General features: G+C 39.8%; 1 protein-coding gene across 3 annotated transcripts in view; it reads left to right on the forward strand.

The window, feature by feature from the left end:
* Positions 1-13898, forward strand: part of ALS2 (alsin Rho guanine nucleotide exchange factor ALS2) — a 32673-nt gene extending 18775 nt beyond the window's left edge. For 2 of the 3 annotated variants that reach the window (XM_014249441.2, XM_088058826.1), the window contains 18 exons: positions 48-114; positions 403-605; positions 750-815; positions 2190-2288; positions 2806-2970; positions 4316-4427; positions 4720-4797; positions 4904-5037; positions 6925-7113; positions 7294-7411; positions 7945-8102; positions 8849-8971; positions 9481-9657; positions 10046-10091; positions 10598-10659; positions 11279-11428; positions 11644-11740; positions 13163-13898. In XM_014249441.2, coding sequence (XP_014104916.2) covers positions 48-114; positions 403-605; positions 750-815; positions 2190-2288; positions 2806-2970; positions 4316-4427; positions 4720-4797; positions 4904-5037; positions 6925-7113; positions 7294-7411; positions 7945-8102; positions 8849-8971; positions 9481-9657; positions 10046-10091; positions 10598-10659; positions 11279-11428; positions 11644-11740; positions 13163-13201 — 2083 coding nt within the window. In that variant the 3' untranslated portion in view covers positions 13202-13898. The remainder of the gene's footprint in view (positions 1-47; positions 115-402; positions 606-749; positions 816-2189; positions 2289-2805; positions 2971-4315; positions 4428-4719; positions 4798-4903; positions 5038-6924; positions 7114-7293; positions 7412-7944; positions 8103-8848; positions 8972-9480; positions 9658-10045; positions 10092-10597; positions 10660-11278; positions 11429-11643; positions 11741-13162) is intronic. The other variant, XM_088058825.1, reaches the window with a different exon arrangement.
* Positions 13899-14017: the final 119 nt, after the last annotated feature.

Raw genomic sequence — 14017 nt, forward strand, 5'->3', positions numbered from 1 at the left:
GTTTCAGGATGGAATTTCACAGATTAAAATACTTTTCCCCCATGTAGGAATGGGTTGAAGATTACAACACCTGAAGAACAATTTGTTCTTGTTTCTTCAACACCACAGGAGAAGGTGCGCATTTCTACAAATTTGACACTGCTTTGGTGATACAAATTAGGCTTTTTCCCCTACTGTGAAACCAAATTGGAGAAGGATTGCCTGAATATTCCCCAAGAATGAAGTGTTTCTGCAGCTGAGTGTGCAGCCTGGCTGTACACGGTGCCCGAGTGTAGCAGTGTTGCAGCGCACAGCCCTGTGCTGAGCAGTGCCAGGGACGTGATTGTGCTTGCTGTGAAAGGTGAGAGCTGGTGCAAAGACAGGTGTTGGCTAATTTCTGCGATGAACCTCTTTCTGTTGCAGACCAAGTGGCTGAGGGCAATAAGCCAAGCAGTGGATCAGGCCCTTAGAGGGACTTCTGACATGATTCTGTATGGAGCTGGTGGGAATGTGCCAAGACAGGAACCTCCTATTTCTCGCAGTGCCAAATACACCTTCTACAAGGACCCTCGATTCAAGGATGCTGTTTATGATGGGAGGTGGCTTTCGGGAAAACCCCATGGAAGGTAAAAGCATTGGAATGGAGCTGTTGAAACCAAGATAAAGAGGGTTGCTATAACAATAAGTAGGCTCACTCACAGAAGGTATTTGGAAAGTGCAAAGTGAATTGATTATCTTAAATGTTTTCGTGGGTTTGTATTTTCCTCCAGAGGGATCCTAAAATGGGCAGATGGACGAATGTACTCTGGGACTTTCCGGACTGGGCTGGAGGATGGGTAAGATATTCTAACTACTTGTGGAGCCAGGCAAGAAATACTTTTTGTTGTTGGAGAAAACAATAAAACCTTTTTCAATTAAAGGTTTTGCAGTGAGTCTTACTGACCTTTCTTACAACATAGTGATGCATCTTCTCTTGTGTTTTCTTTGCTATATATCTGGTAGAGCAAAGGTTTAGTAATTTAGCAAAGAGACAAAACTTTGAATTGAGACTTCAGGATTTGGGTGAAAACTAATGAGAGCGTGTGATCGTGATGATGAAGATAACTAGTGCAGAGGAGACTGAAAGCAGGCTGAATGGAAGGTCTGGACATTATCATGTTATCTGCTGAAACAAATAGAACCACTTGAAAATAATTTATTGTATTATACAGCATTGAATTAATCTGTGGATGTCATTGCTAAGAATCTGCTTAGAGCACTGTTGAGGCTGAGAGATTAACTTATTTCCAAAGGCATTTTGATACGCATCTTGTGGGCAGACATGTCTACTGGGCAGGATAAAAATATATGAGGGAGTTGGCTTCCAGATGTATTTTCAAAATATTGGGTTGGAGGGGAAATTGAAATGGGGTCTGACTGCAGACAGCTTTTTAAAATTCCTCTTGGCTATTGGTATAATGTCAAACTATAAAACAAGATTAGAGCTTGGGTCATTTCTAACTAAGTGTAACTAATCCTGGAGATTTTAGGGTTGTTAGAGATGGAAATACTGCAAACAAGTTCCAACCAGAAATAAATGGATTAGTATTTAGCTGTAATTGCTGAAATTATCAAATCAAAAGAGAGGGTTTATATTTGTATTTCAGTATGCATGTTATAGTCTCAGCACTTAACAGCAGTGTCTTGTTAGGTGGACATGCGCTCAGGACAACCTTCAGAACTGGATTTTGATCTCCTCAGGAGATTAAAATCAATAAGTATAGTTGTGTATCTCATTCTTTTCAGGCGTACTGAAATTGTGAATAATTCCTTGTCACTGAGCATAACTGGAAGCTAGCTTCTTTTGAAAAAATCTTTTCTGTAGCAATACATGTCCTCATCTTTCTCTGGAATAGAGTGCACTTGAACTATTGAGAGCTGAAGAAAATAACAAAGGTAGAAACAGTCTTAAAATTTAAAAAGACTCATAGCCTGAGAAAAATGCTGCAGTGTGCCTGTGAGAGCAGTATTTGTATGGACTAAGTTGACCTAACGATGCTGGAATTCTTGCTTTATTATATAAGAAATATAATTTGTGACTGCTGTAGTTAGAGATGCACAAAAATGAGAGAGAGCATTCTGATTTCAGAATGGCTCTGTGGTGTGTGTCTGCTCTGTTAATGAAATGTGTTGGTGTTACAGCTGCTTGTGTTCCATCTCTGCACTGGCAGGTATGGTGAATACAGAGTGCCTAACAAAGCACTGAATAAAGAGGACCATTACGTGGGATACTGGAAGGAGGGCAAAATGTGTGGGCATGGAGTGTACAGGTAACTTGTGGCATTTGTGCTGCTGTCACTGCACAGCTGCAGGAGAGCAGGGCTAATGCTCTGACCAAGACTCTGTGTGTAGCTTTCCTACATTGCAGATCAGTAGTCGAAGTTCGTGTGGCTTTTCTGCTTTGATCACAATGTAACTTGTACAGTGGTCTTTTATTAATGTCTGCTCTAATGTTGCTGCCACCTTGCAGTAAGAAAGGATTCTTTATTCTGAAAGATAAATATAACCTCCAGTGGCCTTGCTTGTTAGGCAGAGAGTGGCTTTAAAACAACAAAGCATCCAAAAACTTGTATTAAAGGATCACTTTTATCCTAAATGTACTTTAATTTTAGTTGCTGCTTGGTGTGGTTAGAGTGAAATTCCTAGAACGAAAAAGAGAGGGTTTATCTGTTTGGGGGGGGAACACCCAATGAAACAAAATCAATCAAAAACTCCAAAACCAGCCCCCCAACAGAGCAGTAGATGATGGAACTCTTACTTGTTCTTGTGTTGTTGTTGCTGTTCCAGCTATGCTACCGGTGAGGTGTATGAGGGGTGTTTTCAGGATAACATGCGGCACGGGCACGGGCTGCTGCGCAGTGGGAAGCTGACCTCTTCTTCTCCCAGTATGTTCATTGGACAGTGGATAATGGACAAGAAGAGTGGTTATGGAGTTTTTGATGATATCACAAGGTAATGCTTCCACAAATCCTTGAAACTCAGGTATGACATGCAATTGCAAAAAGAATAGGAAAGGATTTGATTTGTTAGTGCCAGTAGCAGTGCATGTCTCTTTTTTTCTTCTTTATTGCTGGGCTTTCTGGGTTGATGGTGTAAAGAAATGGGTGTAGGAGCTGCTTTTTGGTGCTGCTTCTGGAGTGAATAGTAGAGGGATTGCAGTGTTTTTTTCTGTCCTACTCCTGCCTGAAAACTAGCTCTGAATATGGTGTCTTACTGAGGTGTTGTGTTGTGCATGTGCTGAAAGTGTTACAAATTCATGTGAGGAGTATTCTTTCATCTCAGGCCTATGAGACTGGGTTATTCAGTGGCAGATAATGGTGCCCATGAATTTCAACTCATACTCAGGTTTTCCATTGGCTTATTCTGCCAATGCAATGGAGGGAAGATGCTTCCTCTCAGGGCAGATTACTGAAATGATGGTCTCAGAGACTAAATATGTGCAGTAAATGAACCCTGAGCACACATCAATCTAGTGTCTCTTTCAGTCACTGATTTCTTGGTTGTTTTTCAGGGAAGAGCTTCTGGTGAAAGCCCAAGGAACTGTTGTTGTTTTAACTGAGTGCCCACTTCAAAAGCCAAGCGGGCAAAAGTCTAGAGTGTGAAGGGGGGATGTTTTTCTGAAACAGAGCTGTTATAACATCTCTAGGTATTTCCTGATGTCAGTTTTGCATTTAATCTTGCTCAGGGGTGGTGGTTGTTCTTACACTGTAGTGCCAAGATGTATCTGCATACTTTCTTTAGTCATTTATTTACCTAGGATAAATGGATACCAACTTTTCTTGCAAATTCTCTCACCTCCAGAATTTGTAAATGCAGTGTTAGTTCATGGTGAAGGAGGAGTGTGGCATTTGCTTTTCACTCCAGAGCTACTCAAACATGCCCTGATGTAGTTTTGTTTCTGGTCTCGGGGAGGTAATCTGTGTATCTTTGTTGTCATCAGGATTTGTTTTCTGCACTTACTCTGCAAAACAGACAAACAAGGAATAGCTGCAGACACTCTTTATTGCCTGCTGTCATTGTTGTAAAACAATTATTTAAACAAGTTTTAGATCATCAGCTTGCTTGGATATAGCAAATTTGAAATGTGAATTAGGAAAGAAAGTTCACTCTAATTAATTTGTATCAAAAAGAGTTGGTATTTCTATGGAGCTGGTGAAACAAGACTGACAGACCCAAAGCAAGTGCTCTATGACTGTCTTCTGATGATTTCTGTAATGGTCAAATGTGGCTGTAAAGCCAAAGAAAGACTAGAAATGTACTATTTAGACTCTGTTTTTTCTACTTCATTTTTCTTCAGAGGAGAGAAGTACATGGGAATGTGGCAAGATGATCTTTGCCAAGGCAATGGTGTTGTGGTTACTCAGTTTGGACTGTATTACGAAGGAGCCTTCAGCACCAACAAAATGATGGTGAGTTGGACACCGGACTCTGGGCTTAGGGACTTCTCTAAGTGTGGCAGCTTTCTGAGGCAGATAAGTGTGTGCTAGGCTGTGGAAACCTTTTGTTCTTCTAATCTATTGTCCATTCTTTTAGAATTTACTTTATTATCCCTGCACTGTTTTACCTAGGACTACTTCAGAAAGAGCTTAAAAATTACTATTTGCTAAGAATTAATGACAGATTTTCTAAAGTGCATCTTTAGATCTGTGGTGTGATCTTCTGTTATAATTACTGCTTTGTGTTCTTTGATTCTTTTTGTAGGGGACTGGAATTCTGCTTTCTGAGGATGATACAGTCTATGAGGGGGAATTTTCAGATAACTGGACTCTGAGTGGAAAGGTTGGTATTACAGTTGTCACTTGTACACTGTTACCATCTAAGAAAATAAAAGGTAATTTCGTTCCCAATAGATGTTAGTTAAGTTTTTTAATTATCTTTTCTCAAGGGAACACTGACCTTGCCAAATGGAGATTACATTGAAGGTCTCTTCAGTGGAGAGTGGGGATCTGGAATAAAAATCACAGGAACCTATTTCAAACCTAGTTTATATGAGAATGAGAAGGACAAGCCTAAAGCACTGTGAGTGTTGAATAATAAATAATTTCTTATATGGTTCAGTAATATTTAGGAACAGAACATTTGTCTTTTTTCAAAGACCAGTCAAAAATACTTCCAAGGAAACAGCGAGGTTTTGAAACACATTGTTCCTCTTTCTTGCTGCTCAGGAAATAAGATAAACATATTTTAATAGTTATTCTTGCTTTAATTACTACTTGAATATGCAGATAGTGGCATGAAATTACAGGACAGCTGATGTGCTGCTACTGAGCTCTAGCAGTCTCAGATTTTTTTGTTTACAGTGGAACTGACTGGTAAAACCTGAGTTCACAGCTGCTGCTGACTTTTGAGCTCCTGAGAAAGACAAAGTTCCATTAGAGCAGTTAAGTTAATCACAGACCTCTCTGCCTTCTACCAGTTACTTTGTTAGCAACTTAATGAATTAAGTTGGTCATTTAATATGCCAGTGGGGATATATATTTGGGTAGGATTGACTGGATCCTCCACCTCTTCCAAACAGTGTGTAAGAAAATAGAAAGGTGCTGATTTGCAAAAGAGCATTTTAATGTCTCAGGAAAGATCACTTTGAAAAGTATCCTTAAACCCCTCTGTATAGCAGATGCATTAGGGCAGTTTGCTTAATTATTTCTGGGGGAAAAAACACCAAAACCTGTTGAAGTTCTAACTGATAAATCTTTGAGTAGAAGAAACCTAAGTAAAGAGTTGATGGTGAGATATTGGTATGTGGTAGCACCATGTAATGGTTTAGCAATTGCTGTATGGGATTCAGTATCTTGGAAGTGTGCTCTGAAATTTCAGATTAAAATTGGAAACACGGCTCTAATATTTTTGCATAGATTACTTCTCAGTTGGCTTCCTGAAGCTTTCTCTGGTAATTTCTTTTGACAGTGCTGACACCTACAACAGCATGCAAGTTAAGCAGGGCCTCCCTGCTGAACTGAACACTTGCAGCCTTTGCAGCTGTCTGCTTTTTACCCCAGTAGGGAGTCTATGAATAAATGTATGTACATATTTTTGAGGATTGCTTGTGAAATAAAGGTTTCATCTACCCTCTTCTGACTTGTCTTCAAGTTGAAAATCTTCTGGTATAATTTCTGAAAAGGCTTAGAGCCTACTTTTTCTGCTTTGTGAAACTGGCAGCATGGGGAAATACCTGTGTTGCTAGTTCTCATCTCAAATGTGCTGGAAGAAATACTAATGAAAGGTCTGACAATTTCTGACACTTGATTTAAATCAAGATAGAACTGTTAACCCTGAGAGCAATTATTTGTTTTGAGAAAGCTTTTCAAAGCCCTAAATTTCATTATATGTCTGAGATATCTTTATCTATATACATGGAAGAAGAACTCTTGGTTTTCTTTTGGCTGTAGATGATCCCTGAGCATTGTCTGGCAGTGAGTGAAACGATGCCTGAGCTGGTTTTGCTCTCTGTCAGCACATCCCTAACATGTTATGCAACATCATCTGTAGCTACTGCTTCAGGGTCAGAAGCTGTGTCCCCATCCTTGGTATTTATGTGGGTAGCTGTGCTAGCTGTACACTCCAGGACAGTGAGATACATGGGACTTACTTGTGCTGTGTCCTTGCTACATGAATGTGTCCTGAGACTTCTGAATGAATACCAGTAGTGAAGATAAGCACCAGCCCTTTGTTGTACTGCTTCCTAGAAGGCTGCAAGAAAGAGTAAAACTAACAAAGTTCATAGCTGTTCTCTCTTGTAGACGTTAGTAGTAGGCTCTAACTTAATTCTTAGTGATAAAACTTGGTTCACAGTAGGGACTGTTAAGTCTGTCAGCTTTTGGTAAGACAGTGTGAGAGATGACTGACATTAGCCGTGGCTGGTTTTCAAGCTGAATGTGTTGTTTCGTTGCTATTTGGTTTTAACAGACCCACTGGTCATTTTGTTAGGCGGAAACTTGGGATCCTGGCAGTGTCCCCTGATGAGAAATGGAAAGCAGTATTTGAAGAATGCTGGAACCAGCTTGGTTGTGAGAGCCCTGGCCAGGGGGACAGATGGAAGGCTTGGGACAACATTGCAGTGGCTCTGACCACCAACCGACGGCAGCACAAAGACAGGTTGGCTCCTAGCAAATGTGTCAGCAAGCAAAACACGATGGATCATAACCTTTACTGCTGGGCACTACAAACCCTTTCAGGAACATACTGATGTTTATTACTAGTTGAGTTGTTAATGATAGGGTTTTTTTCCTCATGGTGTGTCTCATCCTGTACAATGTTTGTCTTTTTAAACTGCAGCCCGGAATTACTGACCCGCTCACATACTCAGACACTGGAAAGTTTGGAGTTCATTCCACAACACATTGGTGCCTTCACCCTGGAAAAATATGAAAATATAAAAAAATATTTGATGAAGGTATTGTGGCTAAAATGCTCACACAATAAGGCGTGGCAAAGCATGACATCAAACTCACTTTGTAATGGCTTTCCTAATTACTTCCATATTTGCACTCTTGTAATCCATAGTTCATGCTTGCTCATCACTTGCTTATCATGACTTAATATATTGTTGAATACCTAATGAATGCTCTCTTAAAGTCTCTTTCTGTTCAGTTACTGTTTTCATTCTTTAATGTTGGATCCCAGCAAAGCATCTTGAAATACTTGATGATTTTTGCATGTTAATTTTAAGAGTTCTGGACAGATGATTAGTCCAAGTAGTAGCACAAGTTCTTGTACTGTCTTGACTCCTATAAATAGTGTTTAGCTGACATAGAAATTTTATAATCCAAATGGTAATTTGTTAAATATAGCTCATTTTTGAGATATTTGTAATATTTTTTTAAAAGCCTGTTGTTGGAGCTCTCACCCATGTCTCTTGGATTCAATTTTTTTAAACTTGTCTGCCATTTACCTATCTGACGGGCCCAATAATATCCTTTGTCTCAGGCTTGTGATACTCCTCTCCATCCTTTGGGCAAGCTGGTGGAAACACTGGTGGCCGTCTACAGGATGACCTATGTTGGAGTAGGAGCAAATCGGCGACTGCTGCAGGAGGCTGTAAGAGAGATCAAGTCCTACCTCAAACGCATCTTCCAGCTGGTCAGGTAACGAGACTCATTTCCAAGCCAAAGTACTGCTGAATTCATAAAAGCTGTACTGTGCACGGGAGCTGTCGGGTGTTGTACAGTTCAAAAGTGCTGGCATTGTTACTTGATTTTGGGGGTTGCTTGTATTTTCCTAATCTTTTTAAGGAGTCATGAATATTTTGTCAAAAATAGAAAAAGTAAACTCTTTACACCTAGTGTGTTGCATCCTACATTGTACTTCAAAGTGTTGCTGTAAGCAGCTCACCTGGAACAATGGATTTAGAATTTAGTGTCTGTGGATATCGGTGCTGTGCAAAGGCAGTGTTCACAGGGTATAGAACACTAGTGAGGATAGGGAATCCCAGTGTATTCTCACCAATATGGTGTTAAAGTTCTTACCAATGTGGATGAACAACCTTTCTATGAATCTTACGAATCTTCCTGGCTTATATTCTTGAGAATAATTACAGCTTTAATTGTGTCCTTCCAATCTGAAAGCAGAAATACTCCAAATTATTAACAATTTAAAGCCTCGTCTGGAGGGAAGTGATGTTAATGTAGGAAAGGTGTCCTTGGCATTGGAGGGGTTGGCCTTCCTAAGTTTTCTTCCAGGGAGCTGGTACTGTATGTGTGTTAGCTGTGCTGTCTTGGCCTACCATGTATTATTTCTGCTGACCTTTTTCTCTCCAGTCTTGCCTTGGTGCTGAGATCTGTGGAAACGTGTTGACCTGAGCTTAAATGCTGTTACGTGTGTTGCCATTTAGGTTCTTGTTTCCTGATCTCCCGGAAGAGGGCAGCACAATTCCATTTCTGGTAACAGAGCCAAAAGGAAGGCGATCGTTCTGCAGTGCGAAATGTGATTCCAGATCAGAATCTCCTGAGCCAGGGTACATAAAGGAAAAATGAATAAAAACTAATGAAGCCTTTGTTTTATTTGTTGCATCTTTTTTCTTGGGTGGGGGAAGAAAGATAAACAATATTCAACTGATGGATCTTATCAGTGGGTTTTTTCCCCTTTGGGTTCTGATGATAGATTCTAATAAGCAAACTTCCATGTTATGGTTGTAATAAGCATTTCATGCTTGTCCATGCAGTGGTTCTTTGCTTAAAATAAAATTTGCTTTTGTTTGTTATGGGTAAGCCAAGTTAAGGCTTGGGCCTGGGCTTCAGAAAAGTATTTGGGATAAGAGCACTGGAGGTAACTTACAATCTTTTCTTACCAGAGTTGCTATTTGATGGATTTGTACATTTTTTTTTGCTTTTTACTCTTATACCTCATAGAATAGGCTCATGCTACGTGAAAGATTTGTTGCAATGATTTTCATTCAATTTTTATAGATAATTAGTTTTTTTATGTCTTCCTCTGCAAATCACCACCTCTATTTTTTTGTTGCAGCTATGTGGTAACCAGTTTTGGCTTGCTGCTCCCTGTTTTACTGCCTCGCCTCTATCCCCCTCTGTTTATGTTGTACGCCTTGGACAATGAGCGGGAGGAGGACGTTTACTGGGAATGCGTTTTACGTCTAAACAAACAAACTGATCTGGCTCTTCTCAGCTTTCTTGGAGTGCAAGCGTGAGTTTGCTACAGTAAAACAGAACCTGGAACAGGTTATGGCATGTAATTAGATAAAGCAACTAAAACAAAGCCCCAATTTTCATAAGTATTTGCTCTGATTTAAATGCATTTAAATATGTTTTCAGTCTAGTTAGAACGGTTGAAAAAGTGAATCAAGCTTCTTCCAAAGTGGGGAGGTGGGAGGGATGGGAAGGAGGTAAAGATTGAGATTGCTGCATAAGCAGAGTGAGACATTTCAAATTAGACAGTTTTCTGGGTACCTGTGGAAGGTGTAGCTGATCGTGTAGGAAGGGCTATTGTGCCTCAGAACATGATTTCATTCCTGTAATGTGAAAAATACTTGAAGACTGTGTTCTTTCAGTGAACTATGTTGGGTTTCTTACAGGAAATTTTGGCCAGGAACTGTATCCATCCTTGGAGAGAGTAGAAAGGTATGTTCATTGAGCCTTATTTATATGTTATGCCCAGTGCTTCTTTCAAGAAGCTGAAATCATCAAAGTGGTCAAAGAATTTTTGGCCAGGCTTTTTGCTTAAGATATGCCATGTTATCATATTTCCCTTAAGTTCGCCTACTGTTTAAATGCTACGGTGATGATTTAGCAGGGGCACTGGACTACGTGATGTCCAGAGGTCCCTTCCAGCCCCAGCCATTCTGTGATTTCTTACAGTGGCCAGCAGTCCAGCTTTGTCACTCACTGACTGACTTGGCAATGAATTCAAGAGACCTTTGCTTGGTCTTCAGTTATGGATGTGTGAGAATAAACATCTAGCAAGGAGGTTTCCAAGCTGCTTAATTAAGAGGGTTATATCATTATATACTTTCTGATTAGAAAAAATGTATAGTTTACAGTCTTAATCATTATCTTGTTGAAAGAGGCTCAACACTGAACAGTGAGGATGCTGAACCTGCCTGATAAATCTTACCATGATTACACAGGTATCATCGAACACAAAAGACGCCTGCTTTGCCTCTGCTGTTGAGTGTTTACAGCAAATCAGGTAATTCTCTGCAATTTGTCTTTCAGTGTTTTACTGTTCCTGCTATAGTAGTGTCTGGTTTACTTGACTGGGATCCTTGACACATCACCCTTTTTTGTTCACCTTTGTAAGAGAAGTCACAAAGACGTTTTCCAGTTCTGAGTTAATTGCAGTTTCTCCTGCTGGGGGATGAAGTGTTGCCTCATAGACATGACTGAAAGGTGTCTGTGGGGCACCCTTTAGAATCAAAGGCATGAGGATGTCTATCAAATACACATGTGAATATCCAAACAGCTGTGGTAAAGTGACCTGAGCATGGGAGGCTTTCCTGTGTCTGTTATGCAAGAATTTAAGAAATTAGGAAATGAGAAATATTTTAGAAAGGAATTTTTCCCTTTTTACCACTATATTAAAACACCATTAAAGTGTGAAGAGAGTCTCACTTGCAGTAGTGTGCCTTGGTGTGGTGATTGTAACCTGTGTACTGTGCAGCCTTGGCAGCCCTGGCTGCTGCAGTGTCAATGTCTGACTGATCTCCATGGCACAGGGAGGGCCATGCTGGCCAGCAAACCCTTCCTGGTTTAGAGGCAGATCTCTCACTGCTTACTGTTACCCTGGTTTGCTTTTCCTCTCCAAATAGTACTACATTTACCCCAGCTGACAAGTTGAAGGTGATCCAGCAGACTTTTGAAGAGATCTCCCAGAGTGTACTTGAGACCCTTCAGGAAGATTTTCTGTGGTCCATGGATGACTTATTTCCTGTTTTTCTCTATGTGGTGCTACGAGCCAGGTAGGCACTAAGGGTGGCATCAGGCATAAGCTGAGCATAGGCAGTACAAGTATTTCTGTGTTAAACGCTCCTGCTGCTTGTTATAGGAACTGTTTGCTTTGGCCTGAAAAAGTCTTCAACAGTTTATTGTGAAAAGGCCCTGAATTCAGAATTAAGAAACATTATACTGGCCACTTTTGTTCCCACGTTCATTTTCCCACTCTCACATGTGGCAGGATAAGGAATTTGGGGTCTGAGGTGCACTTAATCGAAGACCTGATGGATCCCTATCTCCAGCATGGGGAGCAAGGCATCATGTTCACTACCTTGAAGGTATGAAAATTATTCACAGTTATTAAAGGCTTTCTTTGGAAATAATCAGCATAATTATAACCAATCAGCAAATTATAAGCAAATTTAGCAATGAAGATCAGCTTAGGACAATTATATGAACATCAGGCTATAATTTCTTTGACTTGAACTGATTTTTTTTTTACTAGGGTAGGCAAGGAAATTTAAAGTAGTGCTTTGGATAACCTCCTAACTGCAGGTACCACTAATAAAAACGGTGCAATGTGCAAATGTGGATTACTCAAAGGTAACATTGGTTGCTGTTGAACTGTTGTAAATGCTCACCTGGAGCTTGTCATTCCCCTGCAACTTAACAAGCCTTACTCTCCCTATAAAAATTGAAATTAAGTGCTTCTTTGGAGATGAGCCATTTCATTAAAGTTTAAGTCTAACATTACATCGAGACTTTCCAAGAATGCAGTTTCAGGGTAAAAAAAACCAAAAAACTCTGTCACTCTCAACATTTTATTAAGTATTCTTATCTTTTTTTAAGTATGGGAAGAGGAAGAGTGTGTATGGAAGAATATCCTGTTGTACACTAAGGCATTCATAATGGAAATATGTTTTGGTTCCTCAAAACTGTTTATCATGTGGATCTTGGGACAATTCAGCTATGTGGAGCCTTTTTGTGGTGGTGTTTAGGAGGGAGGCTTTAAATCTGAAACTTAAGTAAAAATCTTAAACTGGAGTGTTAGGTTATCATCATTGTATTTTCTGTCTGTGCAAACTCAAAATAGTTGGGTCAAGAGAATTTTTGGGGTTTTTTTAAGACCTTTTATTTTCATGATGTTGCAAAAAAGGAAGGTTTGCATTGGCTCAAATTTACTAAAGAACCTACATGGTGGAAGCAGAAGTAGAATCTAATTTGCAATGAGTGCAAGTGTTGTCTGAGACATTTGTATTAAGTTTCTGATCCTGGCTGACCTGACCCAGTGCATATTTGAACCGGCATTAAAAAGTGAATAAGTTTCAACAGGAGGTCAGGGTGATGGAAACCTTTGCTTTTCTGTCTGAGTGCTTTTGAAATATTTCATCACTGCATCCTTGTCCTGCAAAAAAATAGTTTCTTTCTTTTGAGTCCTTCTGTCAAAAGGCAAAGAGAGACTTGTAACCAAAAATATACTTCCATCTTGGCATAGCTGGGGGCTGTGAAAGTGTTGAGTCCCAAATAATGCTTTCTTGCTTGATTAGGTGTTGGATTTAATTTGTAACTTAGTCTCCTGTTGCTCATTTTGCTAGCTTACATATCAGAAGATTTTTGATGTGTTGAGTGCTACTGTAGCATGACTGCTTGTAGAGAGCCTTGTCCTCTGTTTCTTGCATAGAAAAAAATCTGTGTTTTTTGTGTGTGGTGCTTTGCTGTGAACTGACACTTGTACTAATCTGAACTTTGTTTTAATTCAGGCGTGTTACTACCAGATTCAACACGAAAAGCTTACCTAGACCATCACTTACAACCTGCCTCTGTGGGATAATCTACTCAGTGGAACTTCACTAATAACCACTTCTTCCCTGAAATGGCCCTTAGAAAATACTTTGTTGTAGTTCTGCTGCTACAGATGAAAATACACTGTTGTTTCTTCTGAACTCTAAATTCTAAGATTGAAACACTACAGCCAGAAGCTTTCTGTGAAGTGGTGATGAAGTTAAAGACTTGGCTTGTCAAGTACCTACCAAGAAGAAATATTTACTTTCCTGTTCTAAGAGAAAAATTTACTCCTTTTAAATTAACCATGCTGCACACAGGCATGGAATCTTCATGGAACACATGTGAGAGTTTGGACCGCATGGCTTCCAAGGCAGTGGGATTGTTTTTATTATTCTTGGCTTGTCAGCAGAAATGTTTAAAGGGAATTAATTGCACCACAGAACCATTTGGTCTTCCTGAATTAAGCTGTATGTTTGTTTATTTAAGAAAATAGAAACATGTTAGTATTTATAATGGGTACCTATAATAGTGTGTTTGGCTATAACGGTTTTGAGGCATCTGTGTTGAACAGCATTGCTGAATGCAGTATTCATGTGCTGTTGTGGAAATAATCACACTGTCATGGACTTTCCTGTCTACTAGAATTGTAAATATACAGGCATTTACCGTTCTTTCTGTTTATGGAATAAATAAAAGGCACTGACCACTTCAGATTTTGGCACTGAATGAAATGCTGTGCAGTGTTCAGTTTGCTTACGCCGAGGACAAATGCTGTCTGTCAGCCCTTGTGGTAGGAGGTGAGAAGGGTGCAGGTGCTCTTGAACAGATGT

Source organism: Pseudopodoces humilis, chromosome 8 (genome assembly GCF_049639895.1).
Source record: "Pseudopodoces humilis isolate 2021_Gansu_Grassland_sample_001 chromosome 8, ASM4963989v1, whole genome shotgun sequence".
NCBI lineage: Eukaryota > Metazoa > Chordata > Aves > Passeriformes > Paridae > Pseudopodoces > Pseudopodoces humilis.